At 37.5% G+C, this 22,611-nt stretch overlaps 3 protein-coding genes across 10 annotated transcripts in view; 2 read left to right on the top strand and 1 right to left on the bottom strand.

Annotated features, from left to right (window-relative positions):
- The window catches only part of scaper (S-phase cyclin A-associated protein in the ER), a 57,042-nt gene extending 47,227 nt beyond the window's left edge, over nucleotides 1-9,815 (bottom strand). Inside the window, exons 1-7 of one of the 4 annotated variants that reach the window (XM_030135774.1) lie at nucleotides 9,523-9,815; nucleotides 6,230-6,347; nucleotides 5,181-5,257; nucleotides 3,630-3,827; nucleotides 1,396-1,496; nucleotides 839-955; nucleotides 58-185 (exon numbers count right to left, since the gene is read on the bottom strand). In XM_030135774.1, the coding sequence (XP_029991634.1) occupies nucleotides 58-185; nucleotides 839-955; nucleotides 1,396-1,496; nucleotides 3,630-3,827; nucleotides 5,181-5,257; nucleotides 6,230-6,347; nucleotides 9,523-9,690 (907 nt within the window). In that variant the 5' untranslated portion in view covers nucleotides 9,691-9,815. Of the gene's footprint in view, nucleotides 1-57; nucleotides 186-838; nucleotides 956-1,395; nucleotides 1,497-3,629; nucleotides 3,828-5,180; nucleotides 5,258-6,229; nucleotides 6,348-8,300; nucleotides 8,687-8,761; nucleotides 8,821-9,522 lie in introns of those variants that run through there. The other 3 variants (XM_030135777.1, XM_030135776.1, XM_030135775.1) reach the window with 3 other exon arrangements.
- Nucleotides 9,260-13,618, top strand: rcn2 (reticulocalbin 2). 5 transcript variants are annotated; one of them, XM_030135781.1, is made up of 8 exons: nucleotides 9,260-9,352; nucleotides 10,780-10,923; nucleotides 11,016-11,118; nucleotides 11,221-11,417; nucleotides 11,506-11,619; nucleotides 11,705-11,798; nucleotides 11,920-12,059; nucleotides 12,246-13,618. In XM_030135781.1, the coding sequence occupies exons 1-8, from the start codon at nucleotides 9,275-9,277 to the stop codon at nucleotides 12,387-12,389; spliced, it is 1,014 nt and encodes a 337-aa protein (XP_029991641.1). In that variant the 5' UTR covers nucleotides 9,260-9,274; the 3' UTR covers nucleotides 12,390-13,618. The 5 variants fall into 5 exon arrangements, with proteins under 5 accessions (XP_029991641.1, XP_029991643.1, XP_029991644.1 ...); XM_030135783.1 differs by lacking the exon at nucleotides 9,260-9,352 and adding an exon at nucleotides 10,276-10,328; XM_030135784.1 differs by lacking the exon at nucleotides 9,260-9,352 and adding an exon at nucleotides 10,292-10,334.
- On the top strand, nucleotides 13,166-21,076 carry pstpip1a (proline-serine-threonine phosphatase interacting protein 1a). Its single transcript, XM_030135778.1, has 15 exons — nucleotides 13,166-13,266; nucleotides 14,355-14,455; nucleotides 14,549-14,623; nucleotides 14,721-14,755; nucleotides 14,863-14,969; nucleotides 15,076-15,138; nucleotides 15,614-15,718; nucleotides 16,879-16,924; nucleotides 17,210-17,289; nucleotides 18,253-18,351; nucleotides 18,453-18,549; nucleotides 18,753-18,840; nucleotides 18,931-18,998; nucleotides 20,205-20,302; nucleotides 20,384-21,076. Exons 1-15 carry the CDS (start codon nucleotides 13,237-13,239, stop codon nucleotides 20,513-20,515), a joined length of 1,224 nt encoding a protein of 407 aa, XP_029991638.1. The 5' UTR covers nucleotides 13,166-13,236; the 3' UTR covers nucleotides 20,516-21,076.
- Nucleotides 21,077-22,611: the final 1,535 nt, after the last annotated feature.

Raw genomic sequence — 22,611 nt, 5'->3', positions numbered from 1 at the left:
ACTGAGACTGTAATTCTGGTACCAAAGAGACACACATTTATTAATGATATTTCTTACCTGGTTTTTCTATTGGGTAGGTGACGGGTTGACTTGCGCTAGGTGCTGACTGATTACACTTTACTCTGTCGGCCCAGCTGGGGCCTGTGTGCGACAGCCGAGCTGCAGCCAGAGTTGGTGGAGGACCACTAAACAAGACACACATAACATGAGCAATTACAAACGAATGAGAAGCTCTGCAATGGAATAAGCAGGTTCGGCTTTCTGTATTATTGTACCCTCCCAACAATTTTCTGTATTTTTACTTCTTAAGCTTCACATGTACTAGCTTTCTAAGACATTTCAGCGGTCTGGAAACAATGTCTATCTATCTCCCAGCACTCTCCACTCAGAGATAGCATGGGATTGTATTGGGCAACAGGCCTCCGTCATGATCAATATCCATTTCCTGCAGCATCCGATTACAGAGCACTGCCCGTATTGAACCGATGCTTCAGCAGTCTTTAACTCACACTTTCATCTACACCTTCCACTGATTCTGTGGCCAAAGAGCGAAAGACTCAACAAATTGCATTAAACAAATGCTCCAACATCAGCAATCAATGGCCATATTGCTAGATAACGTAGTCTGCATTTTCAAACCCTTTCAAAAACAGGATAGTGCATCATTACTGATATTGATTGGTTAACAGGATGTCTTATGATACCATGCTAATCAAATAGAAGTTTTTGTTCATCTGAAAAACTAAATTAAACGTCCAATGGCAAAAAAAGGGGGGTATAGTGTCGAAGGCAGATCTTAGTGCATCACTGTAGGTCACATAAGAAACATGCAGCGTACCCAAAGTTCAGGGTGCGGCGTGCACCTGGAGAGGGAACCATTCGGTCCGCAGAGGGGCTTGGCATCACATGCCGCCCGGGGGACATTTTGCGCACCTCCCATGCCAAAGAGGTGGGTCTGGAAAAAAAAAAGTGAAAGAGGTGAACAGAAGTTAACCAGAGATGATTTGGATTCATAGTTGCCAAACACATACTGGCAGGTCTTACACTATGGCAAATCAGTTAAATGGCTGATTTACTTGCAGCAATTTATACAATAAATGGGGTAAGTAAAAGTTTCAGGTTGTCTTATTGATTAACAGTACACTTTAAATGAACAAATTGGGAGGCAGCACTGGGAATTTCATTTCTCAGTCAATTTACGGTTCCAGTGGTCACTGTGTTAAAGAGAAGCCAATAAACTCATGGATCTCTTTGAATTAAAGCCAAGGCTATTGATCCATTCTGTTTGTGACTCAAAGCCAGGGACCAGACAACGGCACTTCCAGTTTCACCTTAGGGAGCAATTGAAAATGGAGGAGTGAATGAGAGTGAGACAAAAGGAGAAAGATAGATCACCTGTTCTGGGCATCTGTTTTCTCCAGCTTCTCCTGAAGCTGAATCCAGTCGATGAGAGCTTTAAAATCCCGCACGTAGTTGTCCAACATCATCAACACCTCCTACAGCAAAGAGCAGAATGGCTGATCAATAAAGAAACACATATATAAAGCAAAAGAACAATGGAAGGTATGTTTTCAAGATAAGAGTGACATTAAGTGCGTTTGATCAACCGCAAAAATATTTGAAACTAGTAAATAATATTATCAAAACAGAAAATCACCTATCCTATTACTTCATTGAATTTTATATTTTCATATCTATTGTATATCAACAGTTGAATTATATTTGACTTTTTTTAGCATTTATCAACATAATTGTGATATTATAAATATTTCTCCTTTAAGGCAAAATACAAATTTCATCGCAAGTTAAGCTAAAAACAATATTAAGACTTGAGTACTGACTTTGAATAAGAACAGAGAAAGCACAACTGATAACAAATGCCTATTATCTGAACTTGAACAGGCTCAGAGCGTTGATTATACAGAGGTGGTGGGCTATGAGGAGCTTTTTTCCCAAAGCCGTAATGAAACAGACAGAAGTGATTGATGGGGAGCGTGAAGGGAGTGGTAATTGAGAGTAAAGCTTCACAGTGCTTTTAGTTAATAGACAAGTCAGGCCAGTGAAAGATGTGTCCAGCACCAAGTCTGCTGATTAGAGCTGGTTAACAGGCAAAGACCGCCGCCATGGCTTGCTGTTCATTTGGTAATGAAGGCCGAGATGGAGAAAGGTCTGCTGCTCCTCTGACAGATAAACCAACAGTGAGTGAAGGCACTATAAAGTGGCTTTCAGCACGTTAACAGGCACACTTACCTAAATACAACCCTCGCATAACATTTCATGAGGAATGACAAAATGTTTAACCTTCCAGAGGCAATGTCATAAAGTAGGATGGGCAATAAACGCCTATGGTCCATACATGGAAACAAGGATACATACTTAGGTAAGAGTTACTAATCTTAAAGTGACTAATTCATAGATTTGGTTGTTTTTAAATTAAATTTCTCACCACAGTAGCTTCTATGAGTCCACAATAGGAACTCCTCCATGCAGAAACAAGTCTTTTTCTTTCCTACTCAGGGTGATATGTCTAATAAATCAGCGATGGAATGAGGGAACATTTGATAGGAACTCATTAGGCCTGAAGGTTAAAGAGATATGGATATTATAAATAAGTATACATGAATCATTTAAGCGGAAACAATAACAGGAACAGAGCCTTTGCAAAGAAATAAACATCACTTCCTGATAATGTTTGTCTTGATGGCTTTAGGTGGAAAAATCATGAGGCGTTTGTGTGAGAGCACATGATGCATACTGCCCACAGCTCCACTGGGGGATTGTGGCTGGGGGACTATCAGAGCACTCTCCTTCTCCGTCATCTATCAGTGTCCATTAAAGCCAAGCTGGTGGGGATTATGAACAACACCCAGAGCCACGGCCATTAGACAGCATTAGAGCTCACAGAGAGAGACTCGGTGGTACGAGGAGAAAAAAAAAGAAGAAAAAAAAAAAAACACCTTGCAGCCAGATGACACAGGCCAACATGATGATCACACCACAGGGAGCTGGGCTGTGGCACTGACAGCAAGCCGACCGCACCACAGGGAACTGGGCTACGGTACTGACCGCAGACCGTCACCAGAACCATGCTCAGCATAATGAGGCATGGCAGAAGAATCAATACAGCACGGTACCATGGGTATCATGCCAGTGGACCATGCCCTGGAGCTACAACACATTCTGCACCAACACAAAACAGGCAGTTACACAAAACAGAGAAAAACAGTTGCTCTGTACAGTTACACCGTATCCAAAACAACAACCCAAGATGGATTTCAAAAAGGAACAAATGGCCAACAAATGCCTGAATCCAAACACAAGACATATACAATATTGTTTACAGTCTGTCATCAATATTCACTCCAGTCAGCCGTCCTGTGATAATTCTCTCACCAGCAAGCCTTTGGACGACAACTTTGACATAAAGCAGGATACAGAAGGAATGTTTAGAGTGAAAGGGGAATTTTTGTCCAGATGTAAACATCTCCCTCTAGTGGCCAGAAACTGTAACCCCTTTCAGTTTTTCTGAACAAGGAATTCCCATTTTGCCATTACAAATGAACCAGCAACACACACTGATCTACAATGAGCATTTTTACATATTTTTTTCTTCCTAATAGCGAACTGACCTTGCATTCCAAAACACTCTGATCAGATTCACAGGTGACATATATCTCATCCACAGCTCGACGAAGGTTGTCGAAGAGAAATGCCCAGTAGCGTGCTCGCAGGTCCACTTTGCGGGGCTGTCTGGTTTTTGTAGGACTCTTTTCCACTCCCTTATCCAATAAGGCACCAGCTGTCCCTTTATTTTCAATGGCAGCATTCTGTGGAGACAGAGACCTTTTCGTTAATTTAAGTCGTAAACTCCTAAATGAAGTTATTAAATTAGATCACTGTTTTCTTTTAAGTATTTCTCTTATTTTACGAAGAGAACTTGAGCACATACTCAAGAATAACCTAAGGGTTTCTTCAGGTTTCAAGTTAAATTTAACACTTTCAAAACCGTTATGAATGCAAGTTCAGATATATTAACATCTTGTCATGCTGGGATCGAACTTCAGTGATGCTTCGGATGTGGATACAGAACAATATTGGGCAGAGATTTCCTAGTGGTATCTTAGAGCAGCTTAACAAGTTTCTAATTTACAGTGGGTGCCCCTCAGCAGGGTTCAAATTCTTTATTTGTAACGGGCTTCAACCAACAACCTAGAAATCCAGTACATTTTACAGTCTTGTCAAAACCACAAAAAGTTTTAACATGTTCAGTGTATCATCGTTAGTGGTATCTATCAGTGAAGTAGCAGAATGCAACTCACTTCCATGTCTAGAGTGACTGCTAAAATTATGTAGGTGATGGCAATGCACCTCAACACTAGGTGTCACCCACCGTGAAATGGAAAAAAGAGGAAGTCTATTCTGTGCTACTGCAGAAACATGACAGTGAAGTATGGCTGACTGTGGAAAAGTCTCTGCCTCAGTAGTATTCTAACCTAACAATGACACAATAATTCTTAATCTCAGTAGATAATAAATAACAATTCCAGTATAATTATGAATGTTAGTTTTCATTTTCATAATATGATTAGATCCTGCAAAAAAAAAAAAAAAGCACACACTCTAGGAGCTAAAATTCATCATCATCATTATTACTTCATATTGTTTTGTATGTTTATTCATGTAGAGGAATTTCCCTACCATTATTATAACCCTTACATGCAGAAGCACATGCTATAGAATTTTTCCACAGCACCTGTGACTGAAGAAACATAAAAGCTGCTCTCATCCTTATTTCTAAAAATTCAGTTTTTAAAAATCAGGATAGTCTATTATTTCCTTAATTTGAATGGCAGGTTTACTGTACAACCCTGTACTGTATTAAACGAGTCTTTCTTAAATTACAGTGCCATGTAAATCTCTCTGTATTTTTCTACAATATAGCATTAATTCTTCTGGAAGGGGTAAAAGTGCATTTATTATTGCCCAATATCAACATCCATGCATATATATTAGCACTGAGAGGTTATTTGCCTATGAACTACCAACTCAAGAGTTGCATGGTTATCACAGATTCAGCAAAAGTAAGTTTGTCTAAAAAGGTTTAGAATTATTTGAAGAAGAAAAATATTGGTTAGCTTAGTGAGTAGCTCCCTCTAGTGGAAAGAGAAAGAAACACCAACCTGTTTCTTATTCCTTTGTTGTCCAGAATTGATCCTCTGTGCCCTCGAATTCCCACTGGAGTTGCTTTTGGACTTTGCTATGAGGAAAGCAAAAAGAGGCTTATAGGTTAACATGCTTGTACTATAATCTTGGACAATTATTCACAGTATGTGTTGTAGATGAGTCTATTGCAGAAGATTCATATATCCATACACAGAGCAACACATATGATGGCTTACAGCAATTAGACAGTTTATGATATCCATGGTACAAATTTAAGAGCTCTAAAGAAGCCTATAAATAAGTCAACGGACCAACAAAGAAAAAGGAAAGAGCTGGAGTGAAAAAAGTGAGAACATGTGGGAGGCTGCAGTCTGGGTTTTTATGTAGGTTGGCTTAAAAGGAGCTTACTTTAAAATGAAGTCTCAATTATGTGAAGAAGCACTGCCATGTTATGAAGGAAAACGCATTTTCAAGATGATCATTTCAAAGTGTACATTTTACTGCAACTCCTCAAGCAGCCTATTAAAATTACATCCAAAAGGAGCATCAAAATAATCTGAAACCTAACCATAAAATAATACTGACCACATAACTCATGCAGGCAAAACATGAATATTCAGTTGTTATGGTAGAGAGCCAGGAATCATATGTCAACTTCAGTCTACTTAGATGATTCTCAGTTTTCATATGGACTGATCAAAACAGCAATGTGATGAGGAATGATCCCTGTGTTCCTGCTGATATTGCATTACTGCTAAAACCACTGTCTGGATTGTCGAGATGGATTACATTCATAATGCATTTGTCTTTTGTAGATATGGCCACTGTGATGCTACAAATAAATGACTAAACATTTTCAGTGGGTTCTGTATTATGAAAAACACCCTTAAAATAAACAGCCTCAATGTATACCACCGGACAATGAAGACCAAAACAATAAAACATAATATTACATTCATTCTTAAAACATTAGGAAGCTTTCACATGGGGCAAATTGTGAGGCAAACCCCACAGCAAAATATTTACATATAAACATGTACACAAACTCTGTTTTGCATTGACCAACCTTCCTCCTCTTTGTTTTCCAGGGGTACGCTCCAAGCTATGAGGTTTCGAGCAGCACGGCCTTCTTCTGCAACAATCTTTCTCACCTTGTCATGGCTGTTGGAGCGCTGAAAAGATGCCTGTAGGCGGAACACAAGATTTGTCAATTTTGCACTTCATCCAAAAAGCCAAGAAAACATGGTGTTCTGTAGAGAGGTACAATCATTTGTCTGTTAAGATGCCTGGCAATATGATATGATGACATACATCACCACTGTACCAGTTAGAAAAAAGCATCACCTTAGAGACAGATTCATAGTGAGGCGAATTGAAATACTCTGGCTTCTACAAACAAATTCAGAAAACCAAAAACTTGAGTTTCTGATATAAGCTGTCTCTTTAAACTCATAACCCTGACATTTAATAAAATGTAGTATTAGTCTGAGATGGTTAAGTTAGAGGCACAATACTGTGAGAATTACACGCATGTAAAGAAGCCCACTGCCATAAATTGTGACAAGAAACAGCTACAGGCAGAAGCTCTAACCCATTCTGTACCCAGCATGCATCATGGTTGACCTACACATTGAATATGCATCAATGAACATGACTGCAACCTCAGATGAGGCAGAGACTGTGAGCCAAAATAAATGCAGAGGGGAGACATTGAACACATTGTTTACCTAGGGGGCAGAAAGATGAAACTCTGTGTCAGCATCTCTGTGCATCCCCAACTTACAGAGAAACATTCTGTCACATTTCTGATTAGGTGAGAAACTAAGCAGATCTGTTCAACAACAACCAACAGGCGACTACCAAAGCTCAATCTGATTATGTAATGATAAAGACAAAAATACTTGATGAACCAGATAGCTTACTTGGTATTATTTGCCTTTGTGATCTTACATCATAGATATTTCGACTTCTGGCAATCTGGTTACAAAACAGAAGCTTGTACCCAGAGGCTTATCATACTAGATCTTTCACTCCCTGTGTTTCTCCGCTAACAGCAGAAAAACTGCATCATTTCTGTGCTATTCAGGAACAAAGACTTAAATTTTGACCAAAACTTTTAAATATTGGTCAGACAAGAATAATTAAATACGACACTGCCTGAAAGCAACACAAAAACCACCTACTAGTTCTACTTAAAAAAAAGGAATGGAACAAACTGTTCTCTTTTCTTGGCTGACTATCCCCAGCACCACTATTCAGACAAAAAAGCTCCAGCAAAATCATTCCTCTTTTCTCTAGCACATTTGCAATTAAAGAGAAGAGTGGGACATTTTCCCAAGGACAGGCAGAAACAGGTGATGATGAAGCTTTAGTTTATGTAATAACAACATGCAACAATCTTTCCAGATTCTCAGACTTCCAGACTGGGCTAATGGAAGGACACAAATATGGTTCATTAGGCATTGCACATGCAGAAACAGTATGCAGTTAGTGTATTGGTCTGCTACTATTTAATGTCCCCAAGGGAGATACACAGCTGACCTACTTTTGGTGAGCAAAATTCTTCACATGTCGAGTAGCCTAGGCTTTATTCTGCCAAGTAGGAAAAGACTACACAGAGATAAAAAGAACTTCAAACAACACAGGCTATGTAAAAAGAAAAATAAGCTAGAATGAATGAGGCAGATCAGTATCAATGCACCATCTCCCATATACAGACTGTAAATATTTACTCTGCGTTTCCAGGCTTGGCAGCAATCAGATGACAAATCAGTGTTGTAAGAATACCTTACCTACTGACTAGTGAAGCCTAACTGTGTTCATCAACAACCTACATCAAAATGGGCTTACAGCAACATTTGCTTGATCCACTTAATCAGCTTCAAACAACCTGTCTCTTGAGCTGCACGGTGGAGGAAGACACACTGTAAAGCACAACTTCTGCTATATTCTCCTGCCAACCAATCCGTCCAATGCACCACAGAGAGCGCTTATTTTTTTCTTACAACATGCTGAGTAAGCCAAGTGTAAGGTTTCCATTTAAACATGGTCTATAAACAGAGGCAAGTGTCAACACTGTGGGTGAGCTGTAGCTCATTAGGAGAGGCAATGAGTAAAGCAAATTAGAGGATACATACAGAATAGAAGTACAGTCTGTAAGCAGGTTCCTCGTCCTTATCCACCCCTGACATACTTTTGAAGCCCACTTCAGGCAACCTGTTCCCCCTCACCAGCACTGCCACTTGTGCAAGGTGACATCGTCATCTGACGGCAGGACCAAAATAGACTCCTACTGTAGTCCACACTGCTATAGCAACTTGTCCTGCTGTGTCAACTCGTCTCCCAGTGGCGATTGAGGGAGACAAGTGCTCAGCAGCCTGCCAGTCCTGCCTTTGATTACTCTGACTGCAGTTCTATAATCTAGCCCAAGCCCTCAGCACTCTGCTGAGCTAGCAGCCGCTTCTCAGGCCCAGCTCACAGCCTGCTGCTGTCTATCTGCCTGGCATTCGTATTCAGCCTCCTATATTTACAGCACATCTCTGCTCTCCCTGCTCTGCATCAGAGCCCCCACTCCCTCGGTTTCTCATCTCTCACTCGCCTTCTGCCACAACACTGCGCAGTCATGTGCACACATCAGGCCTGCCGCTCTGCCCCCATCCTGTGTTGCCAGTGATGATGAGAGTTTAGCTGCAGGCTCAGAGTGTTGTACAGCAAGCCTGGCCACGCATTAGCTGCACACACACACACACACACACACACACACACACACACACACACACACAATGCCTTGCGTCTGATTGGGTGCAGTATTTGATGATTCACTTCCAGCTGGGGACAAAATACACAAGACCACATGGTTGGACTGCCTGGAAATAGTACAAACTTAGAAAGTTCACAATAAGTCTTTGAAACAATCATAGAGAGCAAAATAGCTTACTAAATGACAAAAACTGCCTCATTACTCTTCGGCTACTTAAAATTTCTAGCTAAAATTCTTGCTTTTTTGTGATTTGGTGAGGCATGATGGCACATACTTAATACTTTTAACACAAAATGCCTGAGTCAAGTATGCCCTGTAACAAATTAAATCCTTTGCCATGTTGATGGATGCATGGGTGAAGATCTTGGACATGAAAACCTTCATAAATTAGCACAGCAACCTGCCAACATCAAACCTACGGGAGGTAAGGTCAGTAAAAATGCTATATTCCTGCTGAAACTGTAAGCTAGCACTGAAGAAACCATTCTCATGTACCCAGTCACTCAAGCTAGCTTAAAGTGCAGCGTACATATAAAGCATTAAATTTAACAATGTCTTGTATATTATTAACCAGCAACAAGGTAATGACTTTAACGTACCTTCAAAGCATTTATGGATGCATTCTTGCTTTTGCCTCCTCCATGCGAGGATCCAGAGCTGTTGCTCCCAGACCTTTCCCTACCCTCCCCACCTTGGCTAACTCTCGGGCCGAGACGGTGCTGTCCAGCGCCGCGCCGTCGTCCATCATGGCGGCTGTCTTTGGACATCGACCAGCCGTACGTTCAATACTTAGTCACTTAAAAATAATAGTTAACAAGCAAAGTTATATTATTGTCAGGGTTGATGGAATAACATGTCGGATAAATACTGCTTGAAGACAACCTAACTAAGCAGGAAGTCTTTTGATGTTACGTTTTTTACGAGCAACGGAATATCCAATAGATTTAGCATACAATAGAAACAACATACCTTTTGGCCAATCGTGTACAGTATAATTTGGGTCAAAGGGCGGGATATATTTGTGGAGGGCGGGACTTCCAACTGTCTACCATGGCAACCATGAAGAACGGGCGGGATGTTTGGTTGTTTTTGCAAGACGTGTCAAGTGATCTACAGGGATTAGGAAAACCAAAGAAGAAATACACCTTACTTCACAATAAGACCATCAAGGAACTGGGTTCAAATACGCTAACGTCATTGTTACATATTATTAATATTTTTAAAAGTGAAATTTCATGCTCCCTGAACCACTCTTTCACAGTTAGTTGTTAATCGGAAATATTTCTGTGCCACAAGAAAGGAAAAAAAGGCTCTATTGGGGAAGGCTTTTATTTTTAAAGTTTTTACCGGAAGTGAATGTTACAGAGGTGGGACTGACGCGAACCTGAGTGGGGAAGTTTTCACGGTAAAAGTAATCTTTGTTCAAAATGATTGATCTAGATAACATAGTAACTTTGTTGTAAGCTAATTTGTGTTGTCTGTAAGGTGTCAGTGTGTTTTGGTAAATCTTTATAATTGTCAACATATGTGTGAGTTAAAGTCCACCTGACATTCTGGGTAAACAGATGAACGTGGCGAACATTACATTTCTACCGGGTCTTTCCTTTTTTCCTGTTTAAATCTGAGAAAATCTTCCTGTTTCATTGTGAAATGGTAACATTATTTAGGTAAAGGTTTAAAGTATTTCCACTGGTTTTACTGTCTCTATCTGCACTGTACTAGTAGTATTAAAAGTGTCTACAATCTCAGGAACAAGGTTGCAGAGTTGCATTTTACTGGTTGCTCTAATAAAAGTAATGTTTTCAACCCCATAACCTTTTGTCATGCTGTTTATTAATTACATTTTCACTCCACAGATGGTTCTCTTTACCCTGATGACCTGGTCAGTGTTGTTGCTGCAGTTTGAAGTTGGACAAAGCTTCCACAAACATCATGAAGATCATTACGTTGGACACCAGCACAACCCAGAACATGACATGAATGTCCTGCTGGGAGATGAGGTCCTTCTTTTTTACTCCAAAAAACATAGTGTCTAAACTTTACCATCATTCACTTCCTGACTGTTTGCTTCTCTGATTGCATTCACTTACAGGACACTGAGGAGATCAAGAAACTGAACCCAACAGAGCAGAAAAAAAAGATGATGCAAATTGTAAAGAAGATTGATACAAATGGTGACAACCTACTAAGCGCAGGTAACACAGTGTTTCCAAAAAAGTTTCCTCAGCGTTAGTATAAAAAAAAGTAAACACAAATGTGGTTATAGGTCATGCACCTTCTATTTTTTTTTTCGTCAGAGGAGATTACTTTATGGATTCAGCACGTCTACAGAAAATATGCACTGGATGATGCAGAGGAGAGATTCCCTGAGTTTGACACTGATAAAGATGGTGCTGTTACATGGGAGGAATACAACTTGGTTTCTCATGGCCAGCTCTTTAGTTTTGATGACAGCACTGATCTGGATGACACAGAGAAGGAGTCTCTCAGACATGTAGGCAAACCTTTTTATTGTTGTTAATTGCTATTTGTCACATTGTAAACAATGTCATGTTACAACGTAGCTTTGCATCCATTACTAGCTTCAGATGAAGGAGAGGAGGCGGTTTGATTTTGCAGATGTAGACGGCACACTGGGCCTCAATGTAACCGAGTTTCTCGCCTTCACCCATCCGTCAGAAGTGGACCACATGGCTGTAAGACCAGATTGGCTTCTACTTCTGATGCAAAAGTTTAATATCCCCTTTTTGTTGTAGTTTAAAATACATTTATCATCTTTAGGATTTTGCCATCGAAGATGTGTTGAGTGAATATGACTCAGATAAAGATGGATTCATCAGTCTAAGTGAATTTATTGGAGATGTCCGTGGTGACGGTAAGACCTCAGAGATTATTCATGACGTAGAAGTATCTGTTGTGAAGTTCGTCTGCTGCTGTTTTTTATTTCAATGGGTCTCCATTATGCATTGTTGACACTTTGTTTTTTCTTTTATCAGACGATTCTCCCTCGCAGTGGGAGATTGAAGAGACTGTACGGTTTAAAGACCTCTATGATCAAGATAAAGATGGCAAGTTAAATCGAGACGAGCAGCTACGTTGGGTTGCTCCTAATAGCTATGGCTCTGCAAGAGAAGAGGTAACAATTTGTTCAAATACTCTTTGAATTAGAGGTTTTGTACTGTAGATTATATGACAGTTAGATTAAACACTAATAAAATTCCACAGTTTTAATACAGGTTCAAATATTGTGTTTGTATTCCCCTGTACCTGGTTGTCATCATTGTTTTTTAATTTTTTTGGACTGTGCTCATGTTATCAACAGGCTCACCATCTGATCAAGGAAATGGACCGTGATGGTGATGGACAGATCTCAGAGGCTGAAGTTTTGAAAAATCAAGACACATTTATGAACAGTGAAGTGACAGACTATGGTCGACAGTTGCATGTATCCCATGATGAATTATAACTACATATATCTTGATGTGATTGCATTGTGTGGCACATATATCTTGATTATGAATGTAATGTTGTATATTTCCTACATTGTGCTTTAACATTAGTCATGCAACTGACGTCAAGTCTGAGTAGAATGTCGCCATGATGAACTCTATCTGATAGTACAGTATGTCTCCACAATAATGTGAAGACATAGATTGCAACACACAGAAGAAAGTGCTGTCACGAATTGCAGTCTTCAAGATGATCACAAGTGTGTTATTCTGCTGTTCTGATAGAGCAACGGAAAAATCTGAACATCTGAAATTTCACACAGTAAAACGTGCTGCAATGCCATTGTACTTACAGTTACACTGAATGAGAGTCCTTGTATTGCTCTAATTCCTACTGCTGGAAGTAGATCTGTTAACCACTTTGAAGGGTGATTTTAACTGAAAAGGATTTTGTGTATGTCCATGCTAAGAATTCTGTAGCTACTTTTTTTATCAGTGAAGTCACAGCTATCCTCATAGATTTATAACTGTGGTTTAATTGTAGCTGTATATCATTGGAAGGACTGTCAAAAAAAGGGCATGAGTGTCTGTCCAGTTGTAGTTACTGCTAACTCATTGTAGCTCTTCCTCATTTAAAGCAAGTGAGTGAGTGTTCCCGTTTAAAAACTTGTTTCCTGAATGTGTCATGAACTGTTTCACTTGCACCGAGCACAGCCTGTTGCACCGCTAGGTGTATAAAGTGACATAGCACTGAGAGGGTGTTGTAAAGTGACTTAGTACTGAGAGTGTTATAAAGTTAGTTTGGACTGGGAAGATCGTCCAACAGGGACTTTTAAAAAAAAAACAAAAAAAAAACATTCCAACATGTCCTTACAGTTTAAAGATGCATTTTGGGTGAGTCTCTATGAGTCTGTTATTTGCCAGTTTTTTGTAATGTTAGTTTTCAGAGTTAAGTTGTGAGTTTTTATTGAGCTATGAATTATTTGTTGCTATACTTATTGTTCACTGGAGGCAGAAACAATCATTTTAACCTTTCAAACACATTGCTGTTTGTTTCTCTTTCTTTTTGTGCTGACATTTAACATATTCCAGTAATGTTCTGTTACTTACCTTTAACTGCACTTAGACTTATCTTATCTGTAGACTTCTCTTTTCTTTGTACCTTTTTACCTTGTACTTCGTATGCCAAGAGTCACTGATATGTGCTGAATTGTTTCTTCATTAAAGCCTGATTTTCTTACATGAAGAGTCTAAGCTAAAACTGTCTTTGTCTCTGACCTGAGAGTGTCTTCTTCAGTTTCTAATATTCAAGCTGGCCACGCTAACCAAACACTTCTTTTCCCATACAACTGATTAACGTCTAAGTGAGGAAGCAAATGAAACATTAACATAGTGCAACATCGTGGTAGTAAATAAGTGTTTTATTGAAGGTGGGTTGTGGGTTTTACATTATTTAGATAACTCTCTTTTTCCTTTGTTCCTGTAACCTACCTGTTAGCACATGTGCAGCATTAAACTGTGTATAATACGAGCACAAAGCTTTAGGAACTGGCTTGTCAGAAGAAATGAACAGAAATGTAACTTCACTTTACATTGGGTGGTGATATGATTCCGTTAGAAGTGAACGTTTGAGGTTTTTGCATTATTGATCCTATCTCCACATGAGTCATGACTCATAATTGTACTAACTGAATATGAAAATGTTCCATTGGTAAGCTCTTTTAGTTCTTTACATTTCACCTTTTCCATTCATTCAACATTATCTGTACATAAGCTGCTGTACCACACCATGACAAAGAAGTTTGGGGTTTTTGTGGTCTGTTGTGTAAATGCTGAAAAGTAAATACGCAAAACTATTTCCTCTTAAAATTCATGCAAAAAAGACTTCATTCGTTTTATTTTGTGTATTTAAAATTAGCAATGAGATTCCATCTTATTCAGTCTTATTCAAAGTGTGAATATGTGGTATTTTCTAATTCTAGGGGGTTGATTTCATCAGTAATATTGGATATGAGACGATCACTCAGAGACTCAGTGATGGGCGACGAACATGCAAAGACCTGGAGGAGCTCCTGAAAATGAGGTGGGCTCAGAAACATTTGGTTTGCTCTACCTGAATAAAAAACGTATCTTTGTAAGAATGTGGGTGAGCTGTCTTTTGTATTTGTTCATGTAGAGCATCAGCGGAGGAGAAATATGGCAAGGAACTGGTCACAATTGCCCGCAAGGCTGGAGGTGTATATGAGATCAGGTGTGTGCACTGGTACACTTATATGTCTCAATGAATTCTGTATTTCACAAACTTTTAAAATGCCTTAAATCTGTGCTTGTTTGTTTTTTCCTCACAGCACTCTAAGAGCATCTTTTGATGAAATGAAAACACGTAAGCACAATATATGTGTGTATTTTGCTTTTTTTTTTTTTTTTACAGCATCCATGCTTGTCTCCATGACTATAATGTATTTTGTTCAATATATTGGCATTCAACAGAAATAGAAAATGTTGGAAACCTGCACATTCAGCTGTCTGGATTCCTCAAGGACGAGGTGAAGAGAATGGAGCAGTTCCGAGAACGACAGAAGGAACAAAGAAAAAAAGTACAACTGAAAATTTTGTTTTTCCACTCATTTGCATCTGAAAAAAAGTCCCCCCTCATGGTTTGCAGAGGTAGTTTTGGTTAACTTCCTTGTGCTTACTTTTCAGTTTGAAGTCATCATGGAGAAGGTCCAGAAGACAAAAGTCTCCCTATATAAGAAAACAATAGAAGTAAGGTCTATTTGTTTGTATCATGTTGCATCAACATCTCAGATGGTGGTTTCAGTGAGATTATTTATGGCCCTCTCTTTAAAACATGGTAAAAAAAAAAAAAGTTTGACAGGCTGTACATCCTGTTGCAGTCAATATGTATGCGAAGGGTGCATAAATTGCTGGTATTATTTTAGAAAGATACAGTAGCAAACAACTGCTGTCTGTTTAAGCTCTAAGAGGAAGAGGGAATAAGTAAGATAATACAAGAATAACAGTTATAACATATTTGGTGATAGATATATGAAGTAGCTTCTCTTTTGCTCAAAATCAAGGAAGTGAATCTCTACTTGATGCACACTATTTTTCCTCCCCCCATTTGACACCTCCTTTGGTCCCTTCTTCCTGTTGAGGATTCTTAGAGCCATTTTCAAACGTAAATGTAAAGTTTTGGTTTCTACTGTTTCATGTGGTTTATGATCTGTTTGCCTCCTAGTCGAAAAGATCTTATGAGCAGCGCTGCAGAGATGCTGATGAAGCAGAACAAAACGCAGAAAAGATGGGCAACACATCGACAGCAACACCCAAACTTATTGAGAAGGTAAATCTGAACTGAATAATAGCTCATAAAGAGCAGTGCTTATCATTCAACAATGAGTTTCTACTAACGGGAGTGGTTTCCACCATCTGTGACAGAATTACATCTTATTTTGCATCTCATGGTCTGTTTCACACAAAATAGTACCTTTATTTTGTAATCATTGCACCAAGTATTAACCATAGTGTCATTGTAGTGACTACCTGGTCTACAACAAAATGCTTTAAGTAGAAATAACAGCAGAAAAGCTTTACCAAATTTGTGTCATTAATGAACAAAGCTTAACATGTAAGGATGAAAGTTTTCAAAATACAGTATTGGGTCAAAATGTGAAGTTCTATATAATTAAAAACAGTGGGTATTGACAAAAAAAATAATATTTGTCTCTGAGCCACCAGTTCTACATTACAACACTGTCTGCACATTACAATACATTAACTTTTCAGATTCCAGTTTAAGATTTATACATCTATTAAATAAATGTACATAAATGTATGTATGTGTGAAATAACACTTCACCATATACAGTTGTGGAAAAAATTATTAGACCACCCCTTGTTTTCTTTAATTTCTTGGTCATGCCTAGTATAACTAAAGGTGCATTTGTTTGGACAAATATAATGATAACAACAAAAAATAATTAATAAGAGTTTATTTTTAAGAGCTGATTTTCCATGTTTTCTTGATAATAACCAAAATCATCTAAGTTCTTACATCGATAGCTATGGCATTGTACTGCCAAAAACAGTGCTTTTAGGCATTCCATGTTTTCTTTTTTGTCTGTTTTAGTCATATGATACACACAGGAGTTAGTACTTGATTGCATAACCATTGTTTTTGATGACTTTGATGGTCTAATAATTTTTTCCGCGACTGTGTTTTGAAAACATCGACCAAGCAGCACTTTTGTCATTGGTTTTCAAATTCATCTTATTAAAGTGTTTAAATTTTAGGACAGTTTATCTTTGAGGTAGATAATTAAAATATATATATAAACAGTTTTTCAAGTAATACAGACAGTTTTTCCCCAGTTTATCATCTCTACTTCAACATTATTGGGTTAAAGCTTGTTTTAGTTAAAAGACATTGATATTTGTTACAAGTGAGTTTATTTCAAATAAAACATAATTTCTTTCTATTCTTAAATCTTTTTTCTCTTGTAGACGAACAACAAGGCTAAACAATGCAGAGAAGCAGCACAAGAGGCTGGTAAGGACAAATAACGTGTCAAGAGAGGAGACAATGCATGTCTTATATAGAAAACCAGTGTGGTTTACCAGTGAACTTCTTTTTAAAGAATGGTGGTCAGGCTTGCTTCCCTTTTCTCAGATTTGAACTGTGAGTTGATTACAGTCAGATCATAGATGCAGTATATAAATACTGTTTGGTATCGGTAATGTAGCTTCTATACGTATGTGATAGCTTCGGTCTATGTTTTAAGAGATCAGTTTACTTCATAGCTAAACTCTGATCTGTTTTTTTTTTTCCCTTTAGAGAAACAGTACAGATCAAACATTGAACAGCTCGACAAGAGTCGCCAAGAATGGGAGTCAACACACATAAGCACCTGTGAGGTAAACTTCACTTTTAAGACAGAAGAATAACATTTTAGTTTAATACACTGTAAACCGAGGACATGATGAGGTTTTTTTAGAGGATGTTTAATACTTCCTCTATGAGCACAGTTTAGTGAGTTATTAATCAACAGAAATGTTTCCAGGCAACAAAGTTTTCCTACTTGTGATAAGATTCACAAAAGCTAATGCAGCATGGATGAAAGGTCGCTTGTAGGTGGAAATCTCACACAATAAAGCAAGAAATGAAACACAATGAAAGTAGAAAAACAAGACACAGATTGAAGTGTGTGGATGAGGAGTGTCAGTGAATAAACCATTAATATATATCACTGAAAAATGTGCAAATAATAGTTAAGTGTTTGAAACAAGGGGCACGTCTGTTGTGCAAGAAGCAGCGTCTGTAAATTTCCTAAGTGTGTTTTCTTCTAGTTTCACAGTGATCAGACCTCTTTAACCCTCAAAAACCTAAAGCATCTAGTGATCTAAAATGTTTAATAACTTATGAAGCACTTATCCTGTCAATAAATGTGAATAATTGAGGTAAAATGCAGTTTCTCAGCTTTTATGCAGCATCAAATGTGTCTTATTTGGACGTTCAGAGTCTATGAGTCATTAATAAAATCCATGTAGTTTGACAAATGCAGTGGTTAGATGCTTGCTTTTATGTTCAGTTAATGATACATTTTCCTAAAAAAGTTTTTTTTTTTTTTTTTTTAATCGTTTTTTCTGTTTTTAAATAACGAGCTTTGAATTTTATGAATTAGATAATATGATAAAATATAGGAAAATACACAATTTTCACTGCAAAGTCCAAAATGCAGAGGAAAATTTTATAGTAAATGGTGATAAATAACTTCGTAACGGTTAGATGCAGAGAAAATTTCATCTAGAAGTCATTACAAAAATAGTTATAGGTTTTTAAGGGTTTATAGTTATTTTTACAACCATACTGTGTTGCAGATGTTTCAACAGCAAGAAGAAGACCGCCTCAACATACTTAGGAACGCTCTGTGGGTGCACACAAACCATTTATCGATTCAGTCTGTGAAAGATGATGAGGTGGGTCATGCTGTAATCACACATCTGAATTGGACAGACTCAGCAAGTTGTTACAATACACAATAAATGCACAAATTTCTCGCCCAAAATTGTTGTTTCAGTGTTATGAAGAAGTCAGAAAAGTGCTAGAAAAGTGTGACATCATCACAGACAACAACTGCTTTGTGGAGATGAAAAAAACTGGCTCGACCCCAGCAGGTATGCGGACACCAGTCACAAAGCCTTCCTGATTTCACATTTGAATATGTTCCAAAGAGAGAATTTCAATATTATCTTTCACCTGTTGATAAAACACAACTGATTATGTGTCAGCTATGGAAACAGGTGGTGTGTTGTGCGTGACAGGGCAGTAACAGCATGTCTTTGTTTATTTTTATTGAATTGTAATGGTTTCTCCACAGCTCCAATCGAATATCAAAGCTACTATGAAAGAGATGCCGCAGCCGACAGAAATGGAAGCACTGGATTTGTAGGTGGAGTCATGAAAAGGTCGGAAGGAGCAAGTTCTGTCACTGACAAAATGATGATGACCATGATGGAAGAGGATAAGAATAATGATCATCTTTGTTAAATTTGCAGGTTTTCAAATCTTCTGCAGGGAAACAGTGGCTCTAAACTAAACATCAATGAACCCACGCAACACACTGGTATAGTAATGCTGAAATTTCCCATGTGATGACAAATTGTGAAAGACATGTTATTCTTGCAACACAAGGCAGGAAGTTGTCAAATTACATAATTATGTACAAGTAGACAAATTTAAGTCATTGCTTCTTTACAGTCCCCAAAATCGGACAAATGTTGAAATTAGTACAAGTTTGGATTATATTTTAAAGTATACTCTATTACACTGTAAAAAAAAAAAAAAAAAAAAAAAAAAAAAAAAAAAGTCTATTATTAGTTGAAAAAAAACAAACAAACAAACAAAAAAACATGGCAGTAAAGTGATGCATATTATTACTGAAAAGTTAAAGTTGTAAAATATTAACTAAAAAACAAATGAATGCAACCTAATATTCAATAACTAAATTAAATTCAATAAAAAAAAGTTAAATCAAAATAAATTAAATAAATAAATAAAAATTCAAATGTGTTTTAACATTGGTTGTATATTTTACATTTAAATATTTCACAAAAAAACACTTCATGTTTTAGATAACATTTAGTTAGAGTTGCTTTTCTGGTACATTTTAACCAAATTTTCATCTCGCTATTTTGATGCTGCAATATATTTCTGCTCTACTCAATAATGATGATTTATATGAAAGGGCTGGAGCTCTAAATATTTAAATAAACGCAATGAATTCTCACTGTAAACTATTTTTAAACAAAATCAGGTGGAAATTTGAGAGTAAAACAAAACTAGCATTCTTTTTCACAATTAAAGTCTATCCAGTATTATTTTGAGATTTTCCACTGAAAAAATTTATTTGATAATGAAATCTAATTTTCTACTGAAATCAATGAATGATTTAATGTTTAATTCAACTTAATATTTGTTCCAATCCCTTTCTTATCTTATTTATCTTATCTTACTTATCTTATCTTATCTTGTCTTGTCTTATCTTATCTTATCTTATCTTATCTTATCTTATCTTATCTTGTCTTGTCTTGTCTTATCTTATCTTATCTTATCTTATCTTATCTTATCTTACCTTATCTTACTTATCTTATCTTATCTTATCTTATCTTATCTTATCTTATCTTATCTTATCTTATCTTACCTTACCTTACCTTACCTTACCTAACCTTACCTTACCTTACCTTACCTTACCTTACCTTACCTTACCTTAGCTTACCTTATCTTATCTTATCTTATGCTCTGATATTAATTTTGTGTAAAACCTCCTCAGCTGAGACATCAGATGGAGTTTACGCCTCCGTTCCTGGATTCCCTGCGTCCCAGCCGACCAGTGAGGAGTACAAAGTCATCTATGAATATGTGGCCCAGGTCAGGATCTCCTCTCAACACACATTTAAGTCATCTATAATATTTTTGTTCACTCTACTTACTCATTACTGTGTTTTTTAGGGGGATGATGAGCTGTCTGTGTCTGTGGGAGACATTGTGGTTGTTATAGACAGAGGTGAAGATGGCTGGTGGACGGTGCGGAGGAACGGCCTTTCAGGACTGGTTCCAGGCTCTTATCTGGCCCTAGAATGAGACTACCTGGGAGTCATCACGGCTCCTGTTTCCACCTCTTATTTTGTGTTGTGTATTACTGTCATTTCATGTTATTTATACTTCAGTTGTATCTGCTGTTTTTAACTGTCCAGTGGATCAGTAAAGCTCCTGAGTTGGAACTGAAAATAACAAACTTTGCCCCTCCCTAGTGGTAGAATCCAGAAAGACACTGACAGAATAATGCATGGAGCTGAAGCAACATTTATCATAGCAACTGTGGATCTCAAGCTTTTAATGACAGAAATTAAAGCTACTCAGTGGATCAACATACATGACGAAAAACTTAAGGAAAGAGATAATATGAAGTTATCTTTTATTGCTATGGCAGATATTCCTGCGACTTTGCTCTTTCACTTGGTGTGTTTGGGTTTACTGATCCACAGCAGGAGGTCACCGCACTAAAGACTTCCATAGGATTGTGGGTATTCTTGTATTGTTGCACTCTTAAACTAAATGTTGCACAGAATTTCATTTTCCTTATTTTGACATATTATGTGAATGTTTTTCTATAATATATATATAAAAAGATATTTCATTGTGTATAAGCGTGCAATTATTCTGTATCCAAATCCCGTTTTTATTGACATCTCTGTGCCAATATTTGTTATACAAAGGGTACTTATTATTTTGACCCTTAAACATGTAGAACTCTTTTTGTTGTGACTTCCAGATAAATTTTTCTCAACATCTATCCTTTCCAAAGTGATTTATTTTTAATTCATTATAATATTACTCTCTGCATTTTGCACTTTTAGTGAAAATCAGGTATTTTCCTTTATTTAATTTACTGACCAAGCACATTGAATTAAAAGGGTATTATATCAAAACAGAGAAACCTGAAGAAAAACTACTTTTTCAGCAAAACATCATTAACTAAATATAAAACAAGAGTCTAGAACCACTCTCATTTGCAAAACTACATTGGTTTTGTTTGTGAATCATTGTTTCCACATTGACTATGGAGTCCCTAAATGTTCAAATAAGACATATCTGATGCCGATGCAAAGCAGAGAAACTGCATTTCATCAGAATTATTTATTAAGTTTATTTCAGACACAAACATAATACAAAACACAGGAAAAAAGGAGAAAAAAACAAAACAAAAATAAATAAATAAAAAATAGAAAATGGAACAAGTATTGAATTCATTGATAGATTTAATGGATCAAAGGTTATTAAACATTTTAGATCAGTAGGTGTTCTTGATCACCAGTGGATTGCCCTTTAAAACCTAACATGTCATCGCTGACACACCCTGCACATATGCAATTTGGATGGCTGTAACTCTTTCCCCGTTTGCGCAATTGGAAAAATTCCAGTGGCTTCTGAAATCTGATATGTTGCGCTTTATAGGCTTTATTGGGCCATTACGGTAATTTCACTTACACCTGTTCTAGAAGCTGGAGAAGAAGCTGTTTTAGTAGTACAATAACATGCAGTATATCGTTAAAGATTGCTATATTTTTGAAAAAACTGGAAAAAGGGCTCTGGAAAAATGGGCAAATGGATTCACTCACCGCATATTTTCTAACCATTTTACAGTCAAAATAAGAAAAAAAAGTCTAGGCAAACCATTTTAGGCTTAGGGTTTAAAGAGTTAATGTCTCTGACGTTTATGACTCAAAGTTACAAGAACACCAGCCAAAAAAAGCAGATGAAACTCGCCCAGCTATTCATGGGTCACGTAGCTGTGCAGTTATGTAGATTAGGTTATGTAGTTACTTCTGTGCTTTTCACATAACTAAATCTGAGTCCTGCATCACCATTACATTGCAATAGCTCATTAATAGTTACAGTAAATTGTACAGATAGATGCTGACCTACTGAATTTCACTTTAGTGACCTCCTGACCCAGTATGAGCCCACCAGACCCCTCAGGCCATCTGGATCTGCTCTTTTGTCAGTTCTCAGAGTCAGAACCACACACAGAGAAGCAGCATTCAGCTTCTATGCTTCACATGTCTGGAACAAACTCCCAGAAAACCTCAGATCAGCTGAAACACTCAGTTTATTTAAATCCAGGTTAAAGACCCAACTGTTCTCAGCCGCATTTGAGTAGAGTTCTTATTCAGAAG

Source organism: Sphaeramia orbicularis, chromosome 6 (genome assembly GCF_902148855.1).
Source record: "Sphaeramia orbicularis chromosome 6, fSphaOr1.1, whole genome shotgun sequence".
NCBI classification, from domain to species: domain Eukaryota; kingdom Metazoa; phylum Chordata; class Actinopteri; order Kurtiformes; family Apogonidae; genus Sphaeramia; species Sphaeramia orbicularis.
Note: the sequence above shows the minus strand (reverse complement) of the source record. Positions and strands in the feature narration are given on the sequence as shown.

What these genes read in the sequence shown, in the direction of transcription:
- rcn2 (XM_030135781.1), top strand. Translation starts at nt 9,275, where the DNA reads ATGGGTGAAGATCTTGGACATGAAAACCTTCATAAATTAGCACAGCAA. An exon ending in TCAAACCTACGGGAGGTAAG is followed by an intron (nt 9,353 to 10,779) that starts GTCAGTAAAAAT and finishes TTCACTCCACAG; the next exon opens with ATGGTTCTCTTTACCCTGAT. An exon ending in ATGTCCTGCTGGGAGATGAG is followed by an intron (nt 10,924 to 11,015) that starts GTCCTTCTTTTT and finishes ATTCACTTACAG; the next exon opens with GACACTGAGGAGATCAAGAA.
- pstpip1a (XM_030135778.1), top strand. Translation starts at nt 13,237, where the DNA reads ATGTCCTTACAGTTTAAAGATGCATTTTGG. An exon ending in GGAGGTGTATATGAGATCAG is followed by an intron (nt 14,624 to 14,720) that starts GTGTGTGCACTG and finishes TTTTCCTCACAG; the next exon opens with CACTCTAAGAGCATCTTTTG. An exon ending in AGTCTGTGAAAGATGATGAG is followed by an intron (nt 18,352 to 18,452) that starts GTGGGTCATGCT and finishes TTGTTGTTTCAG; the next exon opens with TGTTATGAAGAAGTCAGAAA.